The sequence below is a fragment of the Neopsephotus bourkii genome, unplaced genomic scaffold, assembly GCF_033783945.1.
Source record: "Neopsephotus bourkii isolate Nb327-2 ecotype Australia unplaced genomic scaffold, CSIRO-AGI_Nbou_v1 NB_1493, whole genome shotgun sequence".
Lineage (NCBI taxonomy): Eukaryota > Metazoa > Chordata > Aves > Psittaciformes > Psittacidae > Neopsephotus > Neopsephotus bourkii.
Window position 1 is genome coordinate 6,720,300 of NW_026901969.1, and position 23,203 is coordinate 6,743,502.

General features: G+C 39.3%; 2 protein-coding genes across 2 annotated transcripts; one reads left to right on the forward strand and one right to left on the reverse strand.

The window, feature by feature from the left end:
* On the reverse strand, window positions 1-11,995 carry LOC133220953 (GLIPR1-like protein 1). The gene is made up of 5 exons (XM_061369435.1): window positions 11,825-11,995; window positions 9,706-9,951; window positions 7,145-7,248; window positions 2,862-2,947; window positions 1-1,260 (listed from the first exon to the last, which is right to left on the reverse strand). Exons 1-5 carry the CDS (start codon window positions 11,993-11,995, stop codon window positions 986-988), a joined length of 882 nt encoding a protein of 293 aa, XP_061225419.1. The 3' UTR covers window positions 1-985.
* CCDC107 (coiled-coil domain containing 107) lies at window positions 11,986-23,036 on the forward strand. Its single transcript, XM_061369433.1, has 6 exons — window positions 11,986-12,376; window positions 15,186-15,391; window positions 16,614-16,680; window positions 17,895-17,985; window positions 21,603-21,712; window positions 22,368-23,036. Exons 1-6 carry the CDS (start codon window positions 11,986-11,988, stop codon window positions 22,631-22,633), a joined length of 1,131 nt encoding a protein of 376 aa, XP_061225417.1. The 3' UTR covers window positions 22,634-23,036.
* The last annotated feature ends 167 nt before the right edge of the window (window positions 23,037-23,203 follow it).

Below are 23,203 nucleotides of genomic sequence, written 5' to 3' on the forward strand. Positions count from 1 at the left end.
TTTTTATTTGCTCGTTTTACAATAATGGTGAAACATTACCTAATAATAATGAACTTACATGCAGTCATATTGGCATTTATTAGGTAAGACTAAGATACAAGCAGGACAAAATCTAGTTTGCTATACTGGTAAGAAACACAAGTATCAGATTCTCGTATAAATTCCATCTGTCTTTGGTTGGAAAAAGTGAAATTAAAGCATATTAATGAAATATTTCATGTCTTGGAAGAGTAAAGAAGAGTAAAATCTGATGATTAAATGGACTTGAGCAAGTTTCAAGATAATTTATTATTGAGACTCCAGAACACTTACAAAGCAGGAAATATGCTATGCATAAGTAACAGTACACATTAAAACGAGGATTAAAAAAATAAAATTAATCACAAGGTTTAGAGGGAGTTAGAACAAAGTAATAATAAATCTGAAGTGTCACACTTTGAATAAGGAACAATAAATGCATTGTAAGTATCTGCTTGTGTTAACTTCACAAACAACAAGACTTCTAGAGAACCATCCTTCTATAAAATCCTACTTATGTATTTTATTCAGAACATTCTATCACTCTAGGGAACAGGCCTGAGTACATAATATGATGCTAGCTTTCTCTCAGCATCAAAATTAAGCAATTGTGATTCCAAAGACTGCCTTAGTATGAATTGTAAGAGTTGTTTAACTGACACACAGTTTGTCCTTGAATTGCAGGAATAAAGGATGTCAGTTTTGGGAAATCTTGTATTTAAAAATGCTGCTCCAAACCTTACCAGATACCATCTTTAGCTTAATATTTTCCCAATATGGGTTTTTCCCCACATACAGTTTCAATTTTTTTTTTTTTTTTTGGCATGTTAGCTTTCTCTAAGGAGCATAAAATAATAGGAACAAAAATACTGTCAAAGAAAGTTGTCATTAACGTTACATCAGTATGACTTTTTTGCTTATTTCGTTAGCAAGTATCTTCAGAAGATATTATGTATTTGAAATCCAATTAGGTGTTTATAGGCATGTCTCTAAAGTAGTCTCTCATAAAATAAACACAGGCAAAAGCAAGAACTAACAGTACTATTCTCAAAACCACAAGACTGACACAATCCTTATCGCACGTGATGCTGAACTCCCAAGCAGGTCGCCATCCTGAATAATCTATAAATAAGCATATAGATGTAAGATTTACTTGGAGTATATATTTAAAGTAACTGGGGAACATAAGTAGCAGTGGAAAACTGTAATACGTACAGGTAAGTTTATCGCGTTCTGTATTTCCTGGAAAAAGAGGTAAAATAAACAGTTTTACCAGCTAGTCATGATTTCTCCCTCCTCAAAAATTTGTTACCTAAAATAATAGCTAAAATTTATCTAACTAGCTAAAAATATTATCTATTTAATATAAAATATTTAATATAAATATATTATCTAAAATAATAGCTAAAACAAACTCATCAGATTTACAATCAGTAGAATTTGAAAAATTCCTTACAATTCCCACTGATAAACCTTACAATTAAAATAAAAGCTAGAATGTTGTGGTAAAAATGAAAACTGATACTTCATAGTGGTAATGTCTCCATAAACCTGTTACTCTGCATAACAATGACATGGATGGGGAAAGAGACACATTATACAGCCCTTTTATTTTCCGTTTGAACCCTCTCCTTTGTCTTTCTCAAAATACTGAATACTGATTAATATTCACAATGTACACATGAGCTAGTAAGTACTATCAAATACAATTTTATGGGTGAGAAAGTGAGACAGACTGATTCCTAAGTGGGGCCTGATACTGGGATCAACTACAACCTGGTATTCCGTGTAGCTGTTTTTCAGACGTGTCTGCTATCTAAAAATTAAAGACCTACAGGACTGCTGAATGTTTTTAAAGCTAGACTAACATATATTGAGGAAATATAGTAACTACCTGTTAGACAGAAACCATAAACCCAACTTCCAGTTTACTAAATGAAACTTAAAAACACACATCCTAACTAGCCACAGGAAACTGCTTGCTTGTGACTTCCCAGCAGGTGGAAGTTGTCAGGTCAAGAGCTTTCTGAAGACAGTTGACTTACTGTCTCTTCGCGTTTCACTCCATCAAAATGTGATGCATACTTAGCAATTCATGACTCTAATTCATTTTCTTGACAAGAACAGAGTTAAAAAAATTACCTAGTTTAAGGAAAGGATTTGATTCGCCATAGGGAAAACACTTCATAGCTAGAGAATTAAATCAGTATGCAGTCCCTTTTCACACAGATATAACCAGGTGGGAAAGACAATGGGCCTTACAACTCCAGCACGGATTACAAACCCGGAATGACCTTCTCACAGTTACTGTGACTGCTTCCAGAGTACATAAGCATCAGCTATACTGAAGTTTGAATGTAATTTAGCTGTGGCTGGCTGAAACAGTCACAACAGACTCAGTAACTGCCATTTAGAGATTTCATTCCAAATGTAACTATTTAGTAGCTCTGCTGTTTCTGAAGGCCTATGCGACTACTCAAGAATTGCTGCTAAATGCTACTCCGAAAAGTACATAGCTATATGCTGATTTCTTTGGTATGATTAATAAAGTCAGTACAATACCAGTGCAACAGAAAGAGTAATACATTTAACTGAAATCATGACTTATACCTGTCTACCATCAAATGGAGACTTCATAATGGTCACTGAGGCCCAGATTCAGTAAAATATTAACTATTTGTTTCCTGAATGTAAATAGCCTTAAGGATACTTTTAAATTACTTCTGAATTGGACACAAGACAACACCATCAAAGGGTAAAATAAAGCTTGCAACATTCTTTATCAAATAGGCCATTTTATTTTCTCCTCTTACACACTGCGTTTTACATTTACTTTTACTTACTACACAGTTTATTTTCACAGGTGTCCCCATTTGCACAATGACTGCATGCTCTTCCTTCTATATATGGTCTTCTTGACAAATTACCACTACAAAGGAAAAAGCAGAGTTTCACAAGTAATTTTTAATGATTTGATAAGTAGTATCTTCAATGATTTGTTGAAGTAAATACTCTGAAAAGACAACAAATTGCTGACAATTCATTAAAAAAATCTCAGAATAATTTTCATTCTTTTAATTGTTCTATCCCTGTTAAAAAAAGGAATCTTAAAAAGCTGTTATTCTTCTTATGGGAAAATACTCAAGGCTTTTTATTCTATTATTTATACTGAAACAGAATATTGTGGATGGACCTTGGTTTTACCTGATGAAAAATGGGGATTTTAGAGTGGAAACTCTTAAGGTGAAACACTCTCAAATAGCTTAAACACATTTACAAAAAAAAAAAAAAAATTGTAAGCTTCATTTCACAAAACACACATGTCCAAGAATAAATAACCAGTGTCATGGGATCTTTACATGCTTAAGGATCTCATCCAAGCAGAGACAAAGCGTTTAAGTGTAAAGATCAGCCTGCAGGACTTAGCACCGCACAGTCTCAGAAAAGCTCCTTACACATTGTAACTGCTGAAGAGAATAATACAGGTACCATCGTTCTGGCTGCCATGGTATGCTATTAGGTATTGGGAAACAGTACCTGGTGTATGCTGCATTCATTCGAAAAGATGAAGTGCTGTATTTCATAGCCTAATCCTGGGAACTCCGGGCCAGATTTAGGCCCCTCGAAGGACTGTGCGCTATTATAGTTAGGTTTGTTTCCCACTCTGCTCACCTCCATAGTGGGTACTCCTCAAAGGAAATCATTTTCACCAAAACCCATGATACATTTCTTCAGGATCCTAAGCCTGTATTTACACTCTGTATCATCTGCATTTATAAACGAGAGGTACTCACCAGACATATAGAAGGTTCCTGTAATGCTGTTGTAAAAGATGGATGGTGAAGAACAAAACACCACCTGTGACTTACTTGCTATTATTCTTTGAAATGTACTTTATATGTATTGCCTACAAGTACACTGTAGGCCTAAGTTTTACTGCAGCAGCATCTAGAGTGGCATACTGCAACCATATGCTCTGACATGCGGTCCAGGCAGCAATGAAACTGAATGGAGACCTTCTGATACCAAGAATGGAACATAGGTTTTGAACTTGTCAGAGAAGAGCAGGAAAGAGAGTTATTAATATATATATATATATATATGTATATATAAACATCTCAAAAATAAGAAGTTGCAGGTTAAGTAACTTACCTTTACCATGATCGTCCATATATACGTTCACAGCACAGGTGATTCCCAACAGTAGCCCACACAGTATCTTAAAAAAGAGTCTCAGAATCCAGAATAAAAGAGACTGAAGGACAAAGCATTGCTTCTAGAACCTCTGGCAAGACCATAATGCCTTTGTAAGGGTGTGAAAGCAGACCCACTTGGTGACTGTGTACATTTCAGTTGCAGGAATGCAAATAGAAAGAAGCTACAGATATTGCCTGAGCTGCAATTCAACAAGTCTTTCTTGGTATCAAAGGCTTTTACTGCATGTGATAATTACACTTCACACAGTTCACTGTGAATCACTGTGAAATCCTCTTTGTGAGAACAGTCAGCCACAGATCCAGAGAGATGAAAGGCCTTCCCTTTTTCTCCAAGAAGCCCTATCTCGTCATTAAAAATAATATGCAGATTACTTAACACCTAGGTTTCCTCATTGGGAAGGTATAAGGAATGGGGAAAAAAAGGCACAAATTTACTTACTTAGAGAGGAAAAAAATGTCACTCTCACATGGAACACCAGGTGGTTTCTGAAGACTATGCCACTTAATTGAAACAAAATATATGGGAGACTATTATGTGGGCTTTAATTTCACTTGTCCTGCTGGTTTAGGCTACAGAAACTAAAAGGCTCTCTTCATAAAAACTTACATTCTTGTGGTTTATATTCTGCTCTTTTGATTAATCATTACTACTGTTTCATTTCTTTCTGACAGCTAGTGAGTATTGAGCTGACATTCTCCATGGTTTTACAGGTGACACCTTTTCCCTCATGTGTATCACTCCATATTTACTTCCAGTGATTTTCACTTGCCCAGCAGTGAAGACTTCAGAAACCATGAGATGTCAAGAGTTTTCCTACATCATGCAAATGTCAGAGCACCCTATGAATATACAAAACTTAGCAATCTGGTAGTTGCAACTGATAAAGTTATCTTGTAAAGTGATAAATTACCACAGCATCTATCTAGTCTTCCCTTCAGGATTCATCAGGTTGTCTACACTTCCTGCTTTTAGCCATGGGCAGAGTGATATGTGAGAGTGTTGAGTTTCTCTAGTTTGGATTTTCTGCCTATGGTGCACAAAGTGCAGAGGCAAAATAAAATAAAAAACCCTAGGTAAATGCAAATAACAAATAACAAGGTAAGAGAAAATAACCAGTTGGAAAAGCTTTCTAGGATGGCTGAGAAGAATGCCCAGTAAGCCAAGAGACATCCTACAAGACCCTTTCAAGGGTATTTCCAAGATTCTACTACCCTTCCAACAGAATACAAAAGACCATCTTGAGGCTCCTCTTAGAGCTAAGGGTTTCCTGGACGTAACAGATGAAGATTCACCTACCAAGAGAAAGCTAGGTAGAAGAGATGAGAAAAGCATGACGAACAGAACCTGGTAGCACGGATGTGGCAGCTAAGTTTGAATATGACAGCAATGACAGGGCACATTCCAAAATACTTTATGCTTCTCTTTCAGTGGGGAGGATACTCTGGGCATCCCAGACGTGTATGGTCCCAGCAGCAGATCACAAACGATCTATAAAAGGACCACAATGTAAAACTGTTACACTGAATGAAGTGATTTTGGCAAGGTGGTCCTTAAACTGGTGCACCCTTAACTCTGAAAAAAACTGTTTTCTAGCTGTCTTCTAAGGCAACTGACCACTAAGGGTCCAAACCTTAGGAAAAAGTCATGAAGATCTAGTTGGAAAAGGATGTTCCAGTATCTGGAGCTAGAATTATCATCTGGGGATGACTGTTGGCAAAGTTTGGGTTTATCTATTTTTCCAGACAGTTTAGGAAGGGAAAAGGCTGTTAGACAATTGCCTGTCTGCTCTAACTACACTTGTTTGTGTGGTGACATAGAGAGCAGAGTTCCTGGTATCAAGCCGCGAACAAGAGAACAATGACACGTTAGACCTCATTCTTAAGACAGCTATTCAGCTTAGCTATCAGCTCTCTAGGATGTGCAGAACAACACAGCAAAACAACATGGTATACTGTTATAGATCAGAAAATCTCAAGTGAGAAGGCTTACAGATCACTGTTGAAGCAATGGCAACTGTAAACATGTTAGTTCAGATTTTAAAAAGAAAACAACAACAAAATCCTATACCCCAGCAAGTTTCAAAATAACAATTCAAGTCCAAGTCCGGTTTTGTCGTACAAGAAAAGAGATGGGCAGGGCTCAATTAATTTTTTAGTTCAGGCTAACTGAACTCCTCAAAAGTGGCCCAGGTTTGCTAGAAGAAAAAAAAACAAAACAGCTGTCATGCCAGCTCACAAGCTATGGATGTTTTAAAAATGACAAACAAATTGTGTATGTATGTGCCTAATTATGGACTGTGCACTATTATGAGACAAAATACATTATTTTAGAACTACTGCCTCTGTGTCTTCAAACTCCTCCTAATTTAGGAACAGCACTGACTAGGGCCTATATTTTTTCATAGTATAAATGTAAAATCACACCCTGCTGTTAGCTGCTTCTTGCACTGATCATTTGCTGTTTTCTAATGTTCAAATAACATGTGGTGTGTCACAGCTTTTAGTCAAGAAATGAAAATGAAATTTATTTTACTGTTACAGAGAAAAAAGCAACTAATCTGACACTTGTGATATTATTTCTGTAATTTATAAGGAAAAAAAAGAAATACATTGTAAAAAGCTAAGTGCAATTAAAAGCATGTATAAAACTGGAAGTTGCCTGCAGCAACTGCTGCCACTTCTTTTGTGTCATATGAAAAAGAAATCATTTAAGTGGAGGATGGGTAAGTTTGGGGTTTCTTTGCTTAGGACTGGAAGATTAAAAAACTCTGTAAGTACATGCTCATAGCTCTCTTGATAACTGAATTAGACAACCATTGTTTTCTCCAATAAATAAAGAACCCAATTTATTTACAGCTAAATGTCATTACAATTGCTTTACTTTTTTAATATTTAAACCTGCAACCTACCTTGGTGCATAGTTGCAAACAAAATTTGCTGCATTTCGTATTCCTCCAACTTTGTTACATGGAGCAACAGCACAGCCTATTTTATATGAATAGTCCCAAACGACCTAAACAATGAAGGTTTTAAATAAATTAAAAACTGCACTTTAAAGTAACCTGGTTCAATATTAGGTAAGTTTACCTTATTTTCAGAAATCCTACTTCTTATTTTCATTTTGCAGCACCTATTCTTATACATTCAAAAATACTGGTGGCAAGCACATTTTTTAAGATGAACTTCTAAATATTCACCCTTCAAGATGAAATGACCTATGCTGCAAGTTTCCAGAATCTTCTACAGAACAATTTTAGTAAGAGCCAATGACTATGATTCAGGGGTAGATTCCTTGGAACAAAAGGGAAATTAGTGGCAACTACTCAACAGCTCCTTTAATTATAACTTTAACATTCATAACTCAGGTCTGCAAAAAGCACTTCTCTGTGCTAGAAGTGGTTCGGCTGATTTCTACTGTAAATTTAAGTCTGAAAGCTCTAGCACTGCACATGTTCAGACTAAAGGAGTGTCATCTGCCATTCTTAACAGAAAATGCTTTATTATCTCTTACAGTTTGAGTCTCTGCTTTTTCTTATAAGATTCTTTTCTATACCTTATGCGTATGACTAACCAAACCGTACTGAGTTCAGGTGAGAAAGTTTAACTATATACCTAGCACATCTGGATGATCATACATTCCAATTCAGAACAATTTAAAAGATATAGTGGATTACTCTCAGTACCTCCCCAGTACAAACAGTACAGGCCTCAGACTGACAAACAGACTTGAACATACCCACAAGTTCTACCTCTTCAAATGTAACTGTAAGAAGCAGCTACATTCAACAGATAGAACCTTTCTTCAAAAAGGATCTTAATATTTAAAGTGGTGTTACCTGACTCTTGGATTAAGGACTAAGCATTTCACAGATTTTTATGTAACGGCATGACATATTTTTAGGTTTCCCACCATTTTGAGATCAGTGTGTTGTGGTTCTCTTGGCAGGTCTACACAGTCTATCCACTATGATCTGTAAATTTTACCCATGTTCAACTTTCTGTCATAGCCTTCAAGACTATGACAGCTGCTAGTACATGCCTGGTGTTTGATTATCAGTTTTGATGAAATACGTATTTTTAACAGATTCATTGGTGTTTAACCCATATACTCTTGCTTGGTTTTGTTTCCAGCAATTAGTTGCCTGTGTAATTCAGCCTGAAATACTGCCTGAAATGCATGAACATTTTGAGATGACTTAACTATATATAAAACAGGAAAGCAATATTAATCAGGAGAAAGAAAGATCAGAAGTGAACATTACTCCAAGAGAAATGTGCAAAACCCACCAGAATTCTATGTAGCCAAGGTTGAACACTGAATTTTAAAATGCTAGAAACTACCTTGCTATATAATTTTTCATAATTTATTGTGCTAGAATAAAAGTGAAAAATACTTTCCCAAGATGTTGTCTAGTTATACTCTCCTAAGGATTTACTGCCCCATAAACAGCAAAACTTAAATCCCCCCAGCCTTGCTTTTGAATTTGTTACAGGCAGAATCAAGGGCAAGAAACAAGAATTAACGCTTGAGAGGAAGTAAGTGAGAAAAGACATAAAAAGAGGTGCAAAAAGACCCAAGCAGAAAATGCTCTGTAATGATTCTGGTAACTTAAAAGTATTTTCATTTCACAATCCAAAGTTACTCAAAAAGAACCTCACAGCTACTCTCGTTTTCTGGTAACAGTTGCACTCTAAGTAAGTATACCACACAGTATTTTCATCTGTAATTTGCACAGAGAGCAGTCTAAGCTCCTTTGATACTGATAAGAAATTAGAGTCACTTTTATTAGCTACATACTTGACATTAAAACTATCATCTGTTTTAGGTCAGTGAAATACCATATATTTGCTCATAGATACAACTAATTCTATTGCAAAGCTTATTTTTTAATCATGGTAATTAATAGATGCATTTAAACTATTAAGTGTTCCAAGAAAAGCTTCACTTTCTCAGCAGACTTAAGACTGTCAGAACTACCACTGAGAAATCAGATATGTATCATAAATTGCCTCTTTTGTTGTTGATGCTCTTTTTCTTCTCTTCCTTTTTTACAAGATATGTAAAGAACACAATTTACTTTGGATGGATTTTCTCCTTCTGTTAACTTTTCTACTATGGAGTACCACAAACATTCTGCAGTTACTGTGATTATTTTGAACAGCATCTCCAAACTTACAGAAAACAGAACTGTGTGGCTTTGAAGCTGTAGAACTTGAAATGATTATTTTATAAAGTTCAGGCAGTACTGCTATAATGAGGCTTTTGGTAGGGCCAGTATTGTGAACAAGAAGAGTAGGTTACTACATACAAAACAGGTGAACCAACTGACAGTAATGACATTGCTTGAGATTACAAAAGTCAATAAAATATCAGTCACTATGGACCACATACAGAACTCTATTATTTACAGCCCCCACTGATTCATGTGGGAGGCACTATACAGGGCATTTTACCAAAGATAACTCTCACCTGAAGGTAATGACCGCAGAACTTAGAACATGCATTCACGTTGAAGTCATAGAATGCTACCTCATCATACCACGATTTAATGACACCAGTAACATTAAATGCTTGAACACTTCCAATCCAAATATTCTCTCCAACAGATGTGAAACTAGGATGGCACTGATATCTCTCCGTTAAGTATACATTATGTTCAAAAACACATTTTCTTGCCCACGCCCTCGCAGTCCTTGCCAAAGCTGCATCCCAAGTCTGCAAAACATGAAAGGTGAAATAGCTGTGCAATGTTAAGCTACACACAGATCTCATATAAAGCCAGTCAGGCAATAAAGTACAGATATACTATGCTGGAGTTTCATAAAGAAATACTTTCCCTTATTTAGGCAAGTACCAGTGTTTTATTTTAATTGACATTTCCTGTTGCGGCATGGAAATATGCCTCGGTTCATTAGACTATTGTTTTCTCCCATTTCACTGTTGAAAATTAACTAAGAACACTTGCTAGTAACTGAAAAGTTGTTTGAAATGCACTTACATATTCAATGAGAAATTACTGTCATACTAATTAAACATGAAACTTCTTTTTGTGTTTTTGTTGAATAGGTCATTAAGGATTTCTATTTGGTATATAAAAACTAATTCAAACTAAGAAAGCACAGCTATGGTAGATTCTGATTGACTGTAGATTCTGATCTACATCTAAGTTTGTTTTTTTTTTTTTTTTTAAGGGAGGCTCCAGAACACTTATTCCTCCTACAGTAAAGCTTTAAATTCACACTGGAGCATTTTACAAAGGCAGGTCTGTGAGGTAAACATGCCAATGTTTGGCTGGTAACTTATTCTGTTACCTCTTAGTTCTTTGTAGCCTGCCACCATTAATAAAACTTCTGATTCCTGAATATGAACCATCTTTGTTGTTTTCCAGTCTCAATTGTTTTTCAGCCAGGTTCTTCTACCATTAAAATACCTATTTTTATGTCTTATAAAAGATCCTGTGGTTTATTGCATAGGTTTATTGATGTTGGTACCTTTCAGTTCAGTCTTAGTCTCTACATGGATCTTACAGTAACTTCACTGGCTTCTCCTAACTGTTTTGTCCCTCAGGCCTTTAGTTTTTTGTAACCATATTTCTATGTGCATACCTTTATTCATAGTTTTTCCCAGTTTTCAGGAAAATACAATAAATATAGAATCGTATCATAGAATCATAGCATGGTTTGTGTTGGATAAGCCTTGAAGGATCATCTAGTTTCCAACTCCCCTACTATGGGCAGGGGCACCTTCCACTAGACCAGGTTGCTCAAAGCCCCATCCAGCTTGGCCTTGAACACTAACAGGAATGGGGCAGCCACAGCTTCTCTGGGCAACATCAAACATTCACATTTTCTTCATCTTCTTCATTTCTTTTTAAACACTTTCCAGGAAAAAAAAAAAAAAAAAAAAAGAAAAAAGGCTGCAATTTGTTTTGATGAGCAAAAAATCTTCCTTGCTACCAGAAATTCCCTTCAGCCCCAATACTGCAGTTCATGTCCTTGCTTTTGATGAAGATCCTAGCTCTTCTGGATTGTCCTGCTGATGGACCATTGCTTCTTCCTAGGCAGAAACTCCTGCAGGGCCTACAAGAAATCTGTAGAGGAACTTTTTACAAGGGTATGTAGTGACATGAGAAATGGAAGACTTTGATTAGACATTAGTAGGAAGTTCTTACTGGGAGGGTGATGAGGCCCTTCACAGGTTGCCCAAAGAAACGATGGCTGCCTTATCCCTGGCAGCGTTTAAGGCCAGGATGACTGGTGCTTTGAGCAACCTGGTCTAGTGGAAGGTGCCCCTACCCATGGCAGAGGGTTGCAAATGGATGATCTTTAAGGTACCTTGTACGATCCTATAATCTGCAGCTGGCCTGTGTCACTGCATCCTCATCCTGCATGCGTGATGTTTCTAGACTCACCTGTCTACAACTGACTCACTCTATTTCCTATCAAATGAATGTGATGGCATTTGAACACAAACCAGTGATTCCATCCTGGCTGCCTCACCCATGGCCACCAAGAGCCCCCTGGCCCATTGTTCTACTGCTGCTGGCGGCTGTCTGGAGGCACTCGTGCACCCCCAGGCCTGCTCATACCATGTACTGCATGTTGCTGGCCTCTGGCTGAACTTTGGAGCGGAACTCATTGTGGACGGACACATACTCCTTGATGAAGGCGGTATCTGTGATGGCCGGCAGGAAGGGTTGTTGCCCTGCCGCAGGCCTCAGCACCACCCACAAGATCAGCACCACTTCCCATGGCCTCATGGCCCCAACTGCCGGGGTCCCGCAGAGAGATCCCGGCTCCACCTTGGCCCGTCCCGGCCTCTTCCAGAACCTTCTCCCTCACAGAGCGGCCCGCTGGGGGCTGTTGCGACGTGACGCGAGGAGCCCGCCGGGGGGCGCTGCGGTGGCAGGCGGGGCGGGGCTGGCGCGCTGGGCGGTGGCTTGCTGTCGGGCCGACGGCGGCCATGGTGCTGTCGGCGGCGCAGCAGGTGGTGGTCTCGGTGGTGCTGGTGCTCTGCGTCTTCGTCGTCATGCCCAGGATGTTCGGGGCGGGCGGCGGAGGCGGCGGCGGGCGGGCCGGACGGTCTCTGCGGGGCGGCAGGGCCGGCCCCGGACATTACGATCTCCGTCAGCACCGCAGAGGTAGGAGACACAGGGGTAGCTGGGGCCGCACTGCCGGCTGCTCGGAGCCGGCCCCTGGCTCGGGAACGTAGCCCCCGGGAGCGGAGAGGATTATGCCCTTGCCCGACGGGAGCCGCTTGGTCATTTACACTGGCTGTGAAGGGCTAGGCCTTGTCAGCCGGCTCCTAGCTGGCCTGCGTCCCTCCTCCACGCCACCCACCTTGTGTTCTGCTTCTCTAGTTCATGACAGTTCTGATTTTTGCCTGTGTCATCCCAAGCAAGTGACTTACAAATACAGGTAACACGCTGTTACGGGAAGCGCATCTCAGCGTGGCTCTGTAAGGAATAGTGCCTGCAGGGCGGCACTTATTTCCTCCGGCAGCGGAGTAGCTGTGAGGTGTCAGAGGAGGAAATCCACTGCGCATGTTAGAAGTGCACTAAGGAAGCCGAGCGTTAGTGCCCGTAAACATTAGCATGCATCGTGTGAGATTTGACCGGTAATGTGTTGGAAAGAGTTGAAGATGCTTGTTTAGAAAAGGTATCACTGAACGGGCTAGAGAGCTTCTTGGTAAAGCGTGATCGTGTAAGTGTATGCTAAACTATGTCACTGTACGTCAGCTGAGGATTTAGCTTAATGTCCAAAGGTCTGCTTTCACTCTGGAAAATAACAAAATGCCTGCCTTCTTAAGGTGGCTCTGCTATTCCTTGATAATACCTTCGAAGGCATTGTAAGGGATAAATAGCTGCTGTAATCTTTCAAATTATGTGTCTGTGTGTTTTCCCGGGAGGCAGAAAAAGTGAAGCCTGAGCTGCTACCACGTTCTTCCCAGCTGATGTCAAACCAGCTTTGTGCTTCTTAAGCTCGTCTGGCCTGTTGCTTCATTATGTTTAATTTATATGTTAGTTCTCATTTCCTATAAATCAAATTGTTTTAAACCCAAACCTCACAAAAAGGCGGCACTTCACATTCTAATTCTACTGATGCATTGGCCCAGCACTGCATAAAATAGGGTTCAGGCAGATCTGGTGTCCTCACCTGTCTGGGTGGTTCTTTTCTCCTGGTTGGTCGCTAACTCACTTAGCTGTTTCTTCAGTGCCAGGACGGTGTTTCTTGCATCTGCATTCTTATTGGATGACCTTTGGAATTTTCTTTACCATATTAAGTATTTCAGTAAATTTCACTTACTTTCAGTTCTATTTGTTTTTAATGTAAGAAAAAAAAAAAAGAACAATGCAAACTTAAAACTAGTAATCAGTAGAAAACATTCTGAGGAGGAAGACTGTTAAAATGAGATTTCCAGATTAGTGCATTTGTAGTAAGTCTAAACCTGCTTGTGTTGAAAGGAGTATGCCTGAACTTGCATTAAATGATTAAGGTAGCTCAAGTTCTGCTTGTATCCAGTAGGGCCTTTAATTTTCTTGTGTAACTGTTCCGTTCTGTTTCCAGTTCCACTGAGCAAACATGCAAATAAAAGATCTCCAAATGGGCATGTTGCAAACTGATACATTACATGCAGAAGAACTTGTAGTGATACTTGGCACGGCTTGACCGCAGAGCATCGGTTTACCATCAGTTTGCTATCAAGTAAACGTTGCTACGGTCAGAGTCTTTCCTGTAACTAAAAAACTTTTCTGGCTAACTTATGTTAGACAATTCTAAAACAACATTGGAGCTCTCTTATCACAAAGTCCCAGCTTAGGTTAGCAGAATTAGAACCCTTTTTCTCTTGTATTTGGAAGATGATGTAACTAAAAAGAAGAAAGAGTTATTTCACTGGGAGTTGTAACTTATGTTAATTTTTTTCTCTACGTGATTGTGACTGTCTCTTGCGCCTTGAGTTATGTGGCTGTAAATTCTTGAGATGCCACTGTTGAGTATTCAGTGACAGGGAGTGATTTGCATAATGGTCTTTTGTTTGGGAGTTTTTATGGAATGTGAATCTTGTTTTAGCCATATCCAGTTCTGATATATTAAATTATGATGAACTAAATGTTCAAAGGGATTTGAAAGTATGAGTCTAGGCAGTCAGTTGAGACACCAGTGTAAAACTACCATGCCTCCAGTCACCTGCTCTCTGTCTCTGGACCCATCTGCATTCTTTAGCTGATAGCACTGTTTCTCATGTGCATGGCCTATGAACCCCAGATTTTACTACCAAATAACCTAATTCCTGAGTGGAACAATGACACTGGCTGTTCTTTTATTTGCTCCCTGTTCTGGCAGGGAAATCACATGCAGAAATACTTCAGATGTCCAAGGCTGCATCTCTTTGCTATTGTGTAATCTGCTAAATATTTGATTTGCAGAGGTACAGCACTTCTAAGCCTGTGAGAATATCCAGCTAACACTGAATTTAGTGTCAAAATAACAAAATCATCACACAGCATGTGTATTTCAACAAAACAATAATTCAATTTGTACTTAACTCCTTTGCTACAGAGGAAAAATACTAATTTGTAACTGTTCTCAGCATTATCAGCGGTTTTTGTGAGTATAGTTTTAAGATTTGTTTCTTGTAACATCTACTTTTCTGCAGGTTGCTATAGGTTTGCCAGTATTGCTGTGAAGAAGCTTAAAACTCATATCTTAAACATAGAAACTAGTTTGAGAGTGTGCTGTCTAGATTTAACTTTGCATACAATTCATGAAAGAGTGATTTTTAATTTTTTGGTTTCAGTAATTTTTATTTGGATGCAGGGCTTCCCATACCATCTTAGTGGAGTGATGAACAAAGTCACATAAGAAGAAAATAGTTTAATTCCAGTTGTGAAACTAATTGTGGTCTTAATTTCCTTTCTTTGTCTTCTTTTTCTCAATTTAACTTTTAAGGTGGTCCTCAGACAGTTTATCAAGTTCACCGGAATCCAGGAAATTCTGACAGTAATACTCACCAGAGCATTCAGCAGATGAGAAATGCAATGGAAAAAGAGATAAAGAGTGAGAGAACAAGAGGAAATGGTAGAGAGTTGGCATTCACCCTCATGCCATTGTATGCTCTTGGAGTGGGAGTGTTTGCAGCATACAAATTTCTTAAGGTAAGAAAAGCATTAAATTACTGAAATTGGAAGGAAATGTAACTTGTTGGGTTTGTTTTGTGCCTCTCTGTGCCCCCCCCCACTTCAGTTTCTGAGCCCATGTATATTGTTGTAGAGAAGCCTTTTCTTGCTCAGTTTGACTTTGAATGCGAGCTCCAGAGTTAAAATTTCATAATTTTTGATTCTTCCTTATAAAGGCTTCTGACTGACTTCTACAAGTATCTAAAACAAGGTGGGAATCTTACCCCCTACCCACCCAGATAAGAATCTGAGAATCTAAACAGTGCTGTTAGCTGAGGCTGTAACTTAAGCCTCATCAGTATTTCACTTCCTTTTCAGTCTTCAGAATGACAGTGGACAGAAGGATGATTACTGCAGAGTAATAGTCTTAGATTAGCAATTAGATAAATAGTGAGTAGACTTAACCTTTTATTTGACCTGACATTTTATTTGAATTTCTCATTTGGTCATGCAGCTGCAACATAGACTTTTATCCATGAAATATGATACATTTTCTACCATTTCTAAATCAAAAAAGGAGAAAACGTGATCAGTTGTTTGTTTTTTTTAAAATGCCTTGATATGTATTATTTATAGTAAGAGATATTACAGCACTTGGAGAGTGCACCTGGAATATTGTTGTGCCTTCAGGATAAAGAAACCCAGCCTGAACAGAGTCAGAGACAGCATCTTCATTTCCATAGTCATTTCATATAATCTCCTATATGAGAAAAATATCACAACTTAGCAAAATGGACATGGGGGCTGACCAGTTTGGTTTTAAAAATAAATTTAATTAGGTTGTAAATAAGATTTAAACATAATAAAAACAGTAATTTGGAGGTTACAGCTCTTTACACTTGAGCTTGTGAGTTTGAAATGTAATTTTTTTTATAATTGCATCTTCATTACTTGAAGAAGGAAGTTTTAACTCTTAGTTAATGGGAGGAAACTGGATCCAGTAACCTAGAAGATTCCTTCTGTTCACTTTTGAAAACTGGATTTGATATAGCAACTGCTTTCTTTTACAACTTCTGTCAGTCAGGTTGCCATTGCTTAAAATCAGAAGTTTAAGATACAAAGAAGGCACAGCTGAATAGAGTTTCATTAATGGAGCAGATTTTTATGGTTGCTGTTTAGCTTCAGTAAATTTCTTAATGCCTTCTTGTTTTAATACACAAATGGTGATGAAGTGTTTTTAACATAATTTTATTTATTAAAGATGAAGTCACATGAAGAAACTCTCACCAAAAAGGAAAAAAGTGCAGAAGACAAGGCAAAAGAAACGGGTAAGATACCCATTCAGAACGCGTATTTCCTGCTGGAACAAAGCTACATGTTTTCATTGATAGCAGTATAGCTAAATGAGAAAAATCTTCTAAGTTACTTAAGTGCAGCTAGGAACCTACAAGAAAACTTCGTTAATCTTTGTATTTGAAACAGTTGTTAGAGGTGTATTTGAAAACTCCAGGTGGTAATATGCTTTGAAACAGTATATAGTATGATTCTCTGCTTTTTAATGTCTGATGCTTTTTTGACTTGTTTGGTTTTCTTCAGTAGAATAGGATGTCTAAATATGATATAATAAATCTTTAGATTAATAGGGTATTTAAAAGGGATATAATAATTGCTTTAGAATTGAACTGTGTCAGTAGTGGAACAGTATGGGTAAACAGTTAAAGAGACTTGAAGTTCTGGGCCAAATTAAGAGACCTGTTAAAGACAGCAAATGTTTATAGAAGAGACAGAATAAATTATACCGTCTTTTTCTTCATTATAGAGAGAGTACTTTTAATTGTCTGATTCAGTCTGTTCTGTATATGCCAAAAAGTGCGCTTTCCTTTGGAGAAAAAATTATGGCACATCAAAGTTGAGCAGTTTTCATACTTAATATATTTTTTGCTCCTTATATAGACACGTATTTAGTCAGTTAAACAACTGTCAACCTCTTCTGGTGTCTCTGTATACCAGTTCTGTAATCGGGTTCAACAATGATTTGCTGTGCTGCCCTCTCACTGTCCCTGTGTGTTGTATTCTTCTTTCTTCAAAGTTTAGTAGTAGTGTAGGATAAGCTAATCCTCTTGACTCTAGTGCATTGTGTTGAATATAATTGTGATGTGTGGGCAAATTCATGATAGTATATTCAGTGTAAATACACTACTTATACCTCATGAATTCTTGAAATGGCATATATTTGAGGCTGGGAAGGTGACAGCCACATTCTTGCTCAGTTTCTGCCAATGTATCCTCTGTTTGGGCACTATTGGAGGCAGTTTACTGGATAAGAGGGACATAGGAAAGCTACTGTTCTTACCCCAGCTATTCCCTTTTCATGTTCTAGAATTTTATAGAGAAAAAAAAATCCTGTTTTTTAACTTGCCCAACTGAAAATACAAATTAATATCTTTTTTGTTATGGTAAATAGATTTCTTACAGTGTTGTCTTTCCTCCCCCCCCCCCTCCCACCTTCCCCCCCCTTTTTTTTATTTCTGTGTTTTGTTAGAGCATCAGCTTTTAGAGCTGGAGCAGCATCTAGCACAGACCGAGAAAATGCTAAATTCCTTATTGACTCAGTTGGATCCACTGTCAAACTGGTGAGTGTTTCTAAACATCTAATTTAGTATTGTTTTATGTAAATTGAAATTCTTTAAAATGCTAACAGAGTTCTTAAAATGTTCCTTATATATAGGTAAGGAATAGTGTTTAGGAAGCTTCTTTAATTACTTATTGTTTCTGGGCTTTTGCAGGTAATAGCTCTTCTGCAATTTGTGGTATTTTCCACAGTCACCTCCTGTCTCTTGTTCACCAAATGCAAGTGCAAAAGCTCAGACTTACTATGTTAACTGTGGCTTTAAATTTTAATATTGACCAAAGAGATTAATACTGAAAAAATACTTAATCTCAGTAGCATTTGAAAGCCCTTGCAGGAGTTAGGTTTCTGGTAGCAGAAAGAGTTTCTTCCTTCTGCTGTAATGAGAAAATAAAACTAGTTATCAAGGGGTAGCTAATTATTTTTGTTTTAAAATGGATCTATAAAGTTTTTGTGTGTTTCAGGGAAATAAAGCTTCCCTGTTGTAGTATATTAAGGGAGTAATTAATAAAACCTTCTTGTAGTTTTACAGAAGTTTTTTTCTTAAGAAGCTAGGGCCTTACCTAAGTACTAGAAATGAAAATATCCATGCAGTCCATTTTGTGTAGACTGGCATCTTTCACAAAGCCTACTTAAAAACATGCAAAATTTCATGATTATTCGTTTAGTGTATTTTTGAACTTAATATGAGCTGAAACTATTTGTCGTGGTTTAACCAATGCCAGACAGCTTGTTACCCACTCCCCCCCTTTCTTGCCCTCCCCTTGCTCCTGGGGGAACGGAGAGGAGAATCAAAAAGAAATGCAACTCCCACGGGTTGAGATAAGAACAGTTTAGTAACTAAGGTATAACACAAATCACTACTGCTACCACCAATAATAGTAATGATAAAGGAAATAACAAGGGAAGAGAATACAACACCTCATCACCAGCCGACCGATAACTCGCCCCCCCCAGCCTGACCAAGCACCGACCGGTACCTCCTCCAACCCTGCCGTCCACCTAGTCCTTCCGGCTAACTCCTAGTTACCTCCTGGGCATGACGTGCTGTGGTATGGAATACCTCTTTGGTCAGTTTGGGTCAGGTGTCCTGTCTCTGCTTCCTCCCAGCTTCCCTCCTCCCTGGCAGAGCATGAGGCCCACAAAGTCCTTGGCCAAACCAAAACATCATTGTTTTTCAGCTCTGTTCCCAGCTGAAAGTCAAAACACAGCCCTGCACCAGCTACCAAGAAAGAGAAAAATGACTGCCACTGCTAAACCCAGGACATTATCCACCCCTTATTCCATACCATTCACGTCATGCTCAGATCCCACATTTTCAATATACCCTCACTCTTATCTAAGTGCACTCTCATCGTAGTGCATGGACCAGTCCCTATAAAGCTGCTGAGTCCATCTGGTCCATGATGCCAGGCTCCATCTCTTGTAACAGTCTTTCAGAGCAGGAGAGGCTGTGTGCAGTGCTCACACACATGAATAACCTGGGCAGTAGTGTCCATTGTTAGGTCCACCCCTTGATCATGAGTCCATCTCTATGTTGCATCTCTGCTCTGTTGGCCTTAAGGGTCATGGGCCCACCAGGTTCAAAATAATTCATTGTCCTTCCATCTCCAATGTTTCCAAAGCACTGGAGGGGCCCAGTGGACTAGATACTTGCCCATACTGTCCCACATGCCCTGCCACTCATGGCTGTCCAGCCTTGGGGAAAACCTCTTGGTCCTCCCATATTGTTGTCTAACCCCAGACAAGACCCAAACCCGACTCTGCTTAAATTTTGGGATCAGACACAATGGTGGTGGGTAAAACACACTCTGCATGTGTGCCAACATAGTGAACACCATCACAATCAGCAGGCAGGTCCCAAGGGTACCCAAAGGCCATTCAAAACCTTCAGAACTCTCAAACGATGCTGCTGTACTTGTCACTGGGGCTGGTGTAGCTGCTGTGCTTGCCGGCTCTCCCACCACCAGCTTCTGTTTTCCTGAGTCCAGCTCCTCCTCCTCTGCCTTGCGGGGAAATGCTGCGGGGTCTCCAGCGTCCTCCTGGGGCTCGGCGGGCGGCTTCCGGGGAATGCTCTCGGCCGTCGCGGGGCTGGGCTCGGCCGCGGGGCTCGGCTCCTCGGCTGCCTTCTCCCGCTGCTCGGCAGCCGCCTCCTTCCGCTCCTCGACCGCCCCGACCTCCTCCACTGGCAGCCGCTCCCTGCCGGCCTCCGGTCCCGCTCCCGCTTGGTCCCCGGGGCCGCTCTCCCGGGCTGCTTCAGCAGCCGCCGGCTCCCGGGGCCGCCCCACCTCGGCTCCCCAGAGCCTCACGCAGACGGAGGCGAGGGCGAGGGCCAGGACGGTGAGGAGCAGCCGGACGGCCAGGGACCAGTCCACGGCCATGTCCATCCCGCCCTGCTGCTGGAGCTCGCCCGCACTACAAGTCATTGCCATAAAGCACAGTGAGACAAGAACCTTAGCCCAAGCCCCACACTTGATAAACACTAACACAGCAAATACCGGCTCTAAGTAAGTTACAACATTCTGAAGCTGTGAGATCAAGAGGAACAACTCTGAGATCCAATAAATCAGCATTGTGACGGTCAGATCTGTCGTTATCTCAACCCCTCGTGCCCCACGTTGGGCGCCAAAAAGAACTGTCGTGGTTTAACCAATGCCAGACAGCTTGTTACCCACTCCCCCCCTTCTTGCCCTCCCCCTACTCCTGGGGGAACGGAGAGGAGAATCAAAAAGAAATGCAACTCCCACGGGTTGAGATAAGAACAGTTTAGTAACTAAGGTATAACACAAATCACTACTGCTACCACCAATAATAGTAATGATAAAGGAAATAACAAGGGAAGAGAATACAACACCTCATCACCAGCCGACCGATAACTCGCCCCCCCCAGCCTGACCAAGCACCGACCGATACCTCCTCCAACCCTGCCGTCCACCTAGTCCTTCCGGCTAACTCCCAGTTACCTCCTGGGCATGACGTGCTGTGGTATGGAATACCTCTTTGGTCAGTTTGGGTCAGGTGTCCTGTCTCTGCTTCCTCCCAGCTTCCCTCCTCCCTGGCAGAGCATGAGGCCCACAAAGTCCTTGGCCAAACCAAAACATCAGTGTTTTTCAGCTCTGTTCCCAGCTGAAAGTCAAAACACAGCCCTGCACCAGCTACCAAGAAAGAGAAAAATGACTGCCACTGCTAAACCCAGGACACTATTAAGCAGCAAATACACTGACAAATTTGCATTAGAGATTTAAGGTTGTGATGGGGAGAAAAGTAAACAAAATCTGAAATAAATGAGAAATGCCTCTAAACTGTAAATGTCTGCATTAGGCATTGTTGTACTAAAAAATTACTTTGAAGAATTCTTTGTTTCAGTAGTCATTACTCAGCCTTAGCCACTTGGGCTCCAATGTTAGAATTCAGTGGCTAGATTATTCTGTAGACGTATGTAGTGGGCTCCCTACTTCTCAAGAGACAGTTCTCAAAGAAAATGTTGACCTAAACATGTTGCTAACTCAACTATGGTACTTATCCACAGACAGAGCTATTGCAGTCTTGTACATTATTATCAAGCTCTCACTTCCAATGTAAACTTTCAGCTGCTGACATCTGCCTTTTTTTTTTTCCCAGTGTTAATGCTTTAGCTTGTGAACAGAAGGATGAAATAATGACACAGCTCAAATCAATTAGACGGCTGATGAAAGAAAGTGGATTGGATAAATCAGAAAACACAATGAAAGGTACTTTGATTTCCAGCAGGATAGGCAACTTTAGTTTATATTTTAAAGGAATAAACTAAGGTTTATTCCTTTAAATAACTAATAAACTAAGGTTTATTCCTTTAAATACAGGATTCCTTTAAGTATAGGATCTTACTATAGTAATGTCTAGCTCTTGCATCTTAGGTAATGTGTGTGAAATTAATTTTATTCTGGAGGAGTGTCATTGTTCCTGTTTGAGGTGTGTCTGGATACATCATGACTTTCCTTTGAGAACAGATGCTAAAAGACATCGCACTAGGATAGACCACACAGTCATGTTCTGCTTTGTTAAAATGGGCTTTTTGAACAGGAGTTCCTAAGTGGGCTGTTAGTACTGGAGTAACTTCAGTTTGAGGATTCCCACGTGGGGACCTCTGAGGCTGCACAATATACAAACCAACAAATACTATATTTGTTTCAACTGGAGACTTTGAAGAGGTTCTTAGTAGTCCAGAAGAAATCTTAAACATTAATAATGGCTCACTAGAAATTTGGGGAATGTTTGTATTAGTTGAGTCTTAATAGAGGAACACAAAAAATGCTACTTCTAAACTGAAGCTGAAATTTGGTGCCCTTTTGGTAATTTAAAGTTTCTTTTTATTTTATTTATTTTTTTTTTGGTGTGAATTTTAAGATCTTGGCCACGTTTGTAATGAGAAGCTTGAAGATCTCATTCAGTCATTTGCCGAGCATTCTCAAGAGAAAGAAATGGATGACAGAGAAAATGACAGTAGTGAAGATTTGCTTGAGTATATTGATAATGATGACAGAATAGAAGAGCAGGAATTACACGATGAGTGCGAAGAACATCAGTTTGAGCAAGATGTGGTAGAAGACCAAGAAATAATCAACATTGCACCAGAAGAGATGGGATTGAGGAGGCGTAATAGATATGAATGAAATCTGCACATATAAAATTTTCAAAAGCTTATGAATTATTTTTTTCCTATAACGTATGCACTTTAAACTGTTTTGAATGGAGTTACGTGCACTGCTGTATGCTTTAAAAAGGGGTGTGATAGCCTGTGCTCCTGTCTATGGCAGTTCTGTAACTGACTTCAGTGGCAGCAGAATTTTACTCAGGATGTTTACAGATTTTTTTCTATTTATTTTTTCCTATAAAAAATTTTCTGTACTCTGTATATAATGCACTGTAACTATATCTGATGCTTCACTAAAATATTAGAATGTCTTGTAGTTAAAGACTATAAAGAATAGGTGTTTCATAAATGTTTTGTAGCTAACAAGCATGTTGCCATGTGACTTTCTTGAGTTCATTAAAGAGCATGGACTGATGAATTCAGCTGTTTGTGTAAAACTTTCTCCAAAGCAGGTGTAAAAAGCAGTAAGCAGTAAGTCTTAGAAATGCATTCAAGTTTTTATTTGGATAGAGAAACCTGGCCACAGACACTGTTTATGTCCGAGTTTGCCATCTCCTCATGAATTATATATAGTTTTGTATATGAGTTT